The 441-nt window shown below is 60.1% G+C and overlaps 1 protein-coding gene across 1 annotated transcript in view; it reads left to right on the top strand.

The window, feature by feature from the left end:
* Positions 1-111, top strand: part of VOLCADRAFT_117641 (uncharacterized protein) — a gene marked incomplete at both ends in the record, with an annotated part of 2,405 nt that extends 2,294 nt beyond the window's left edge. Inside the window, one exon of the mRNA XM_002950768.1 lies at positions 61-111. Within this exon, the coding sequence (XP_002950814.1) occupies positions 61-111 (51 nt within the window). The remainder of the gene's footprint in view (positions 1-60) is intronic.
* Positions 112-441: the final 330 nt, after the last annotated feature.

Below are 441 nucleotides of genomic sequence, written 5' to 3'. Positions count from 1 at the left end.
CGGCGGCGGCAGTCCCGTGCGCCGTACATGAGATCACATGTGGCACATGCGGGTGAGCAGGTCTCCACACGGCCGCTGGTCGATCATGGCCGCATCATGTACGACATTTAGAGACTTCACGCTGCTAGGCGACGTGGGGCCCGCGTGTCAAGGGCGAGGTGGAGGAGGAGGAGGAGGAGGGAGAGTGCACAGCGGCGCGTCAGGCAGGCGGGGGCTGACAGCAACAGCAGCAGCAGTAGCGGCAGTTAATGTTAACGGAAGTTGTACGTAGATGGAATAACCGCATTGCGGAGAGCAGGCATGGTGCAGGCAACGGTGGGGGCAGAGTGGTTGCACCGGTTGCCCACGCATCCGCCTAGTAGTTTGTTGTAGCTTCACCACCATCCACCATCTTTTTGAGATGACGATGCCTCTCCATGGATGGGCGACAAAACAGCCGCT

The sequence above is a fragment of the Volvox carteri genome (genome assembly GCF_000143455.1).
Source record: "Volvox carteri f. nagariensis unplaced genomic scaffold VOLCAscaffold_20, whole genome shotgun sequence".
Lineage (NCBI taxonomy): Eukaryota > Viridiplantae > Chlorophyta > Chlorophyceae > Chlamydomonadales > Volvocaceae > Volvox > Volvox carteri.
Note: the sequence above shows the minus strand (reverse complement) of the source record. Positions and strands in the feature narration are given on the sequence as shown.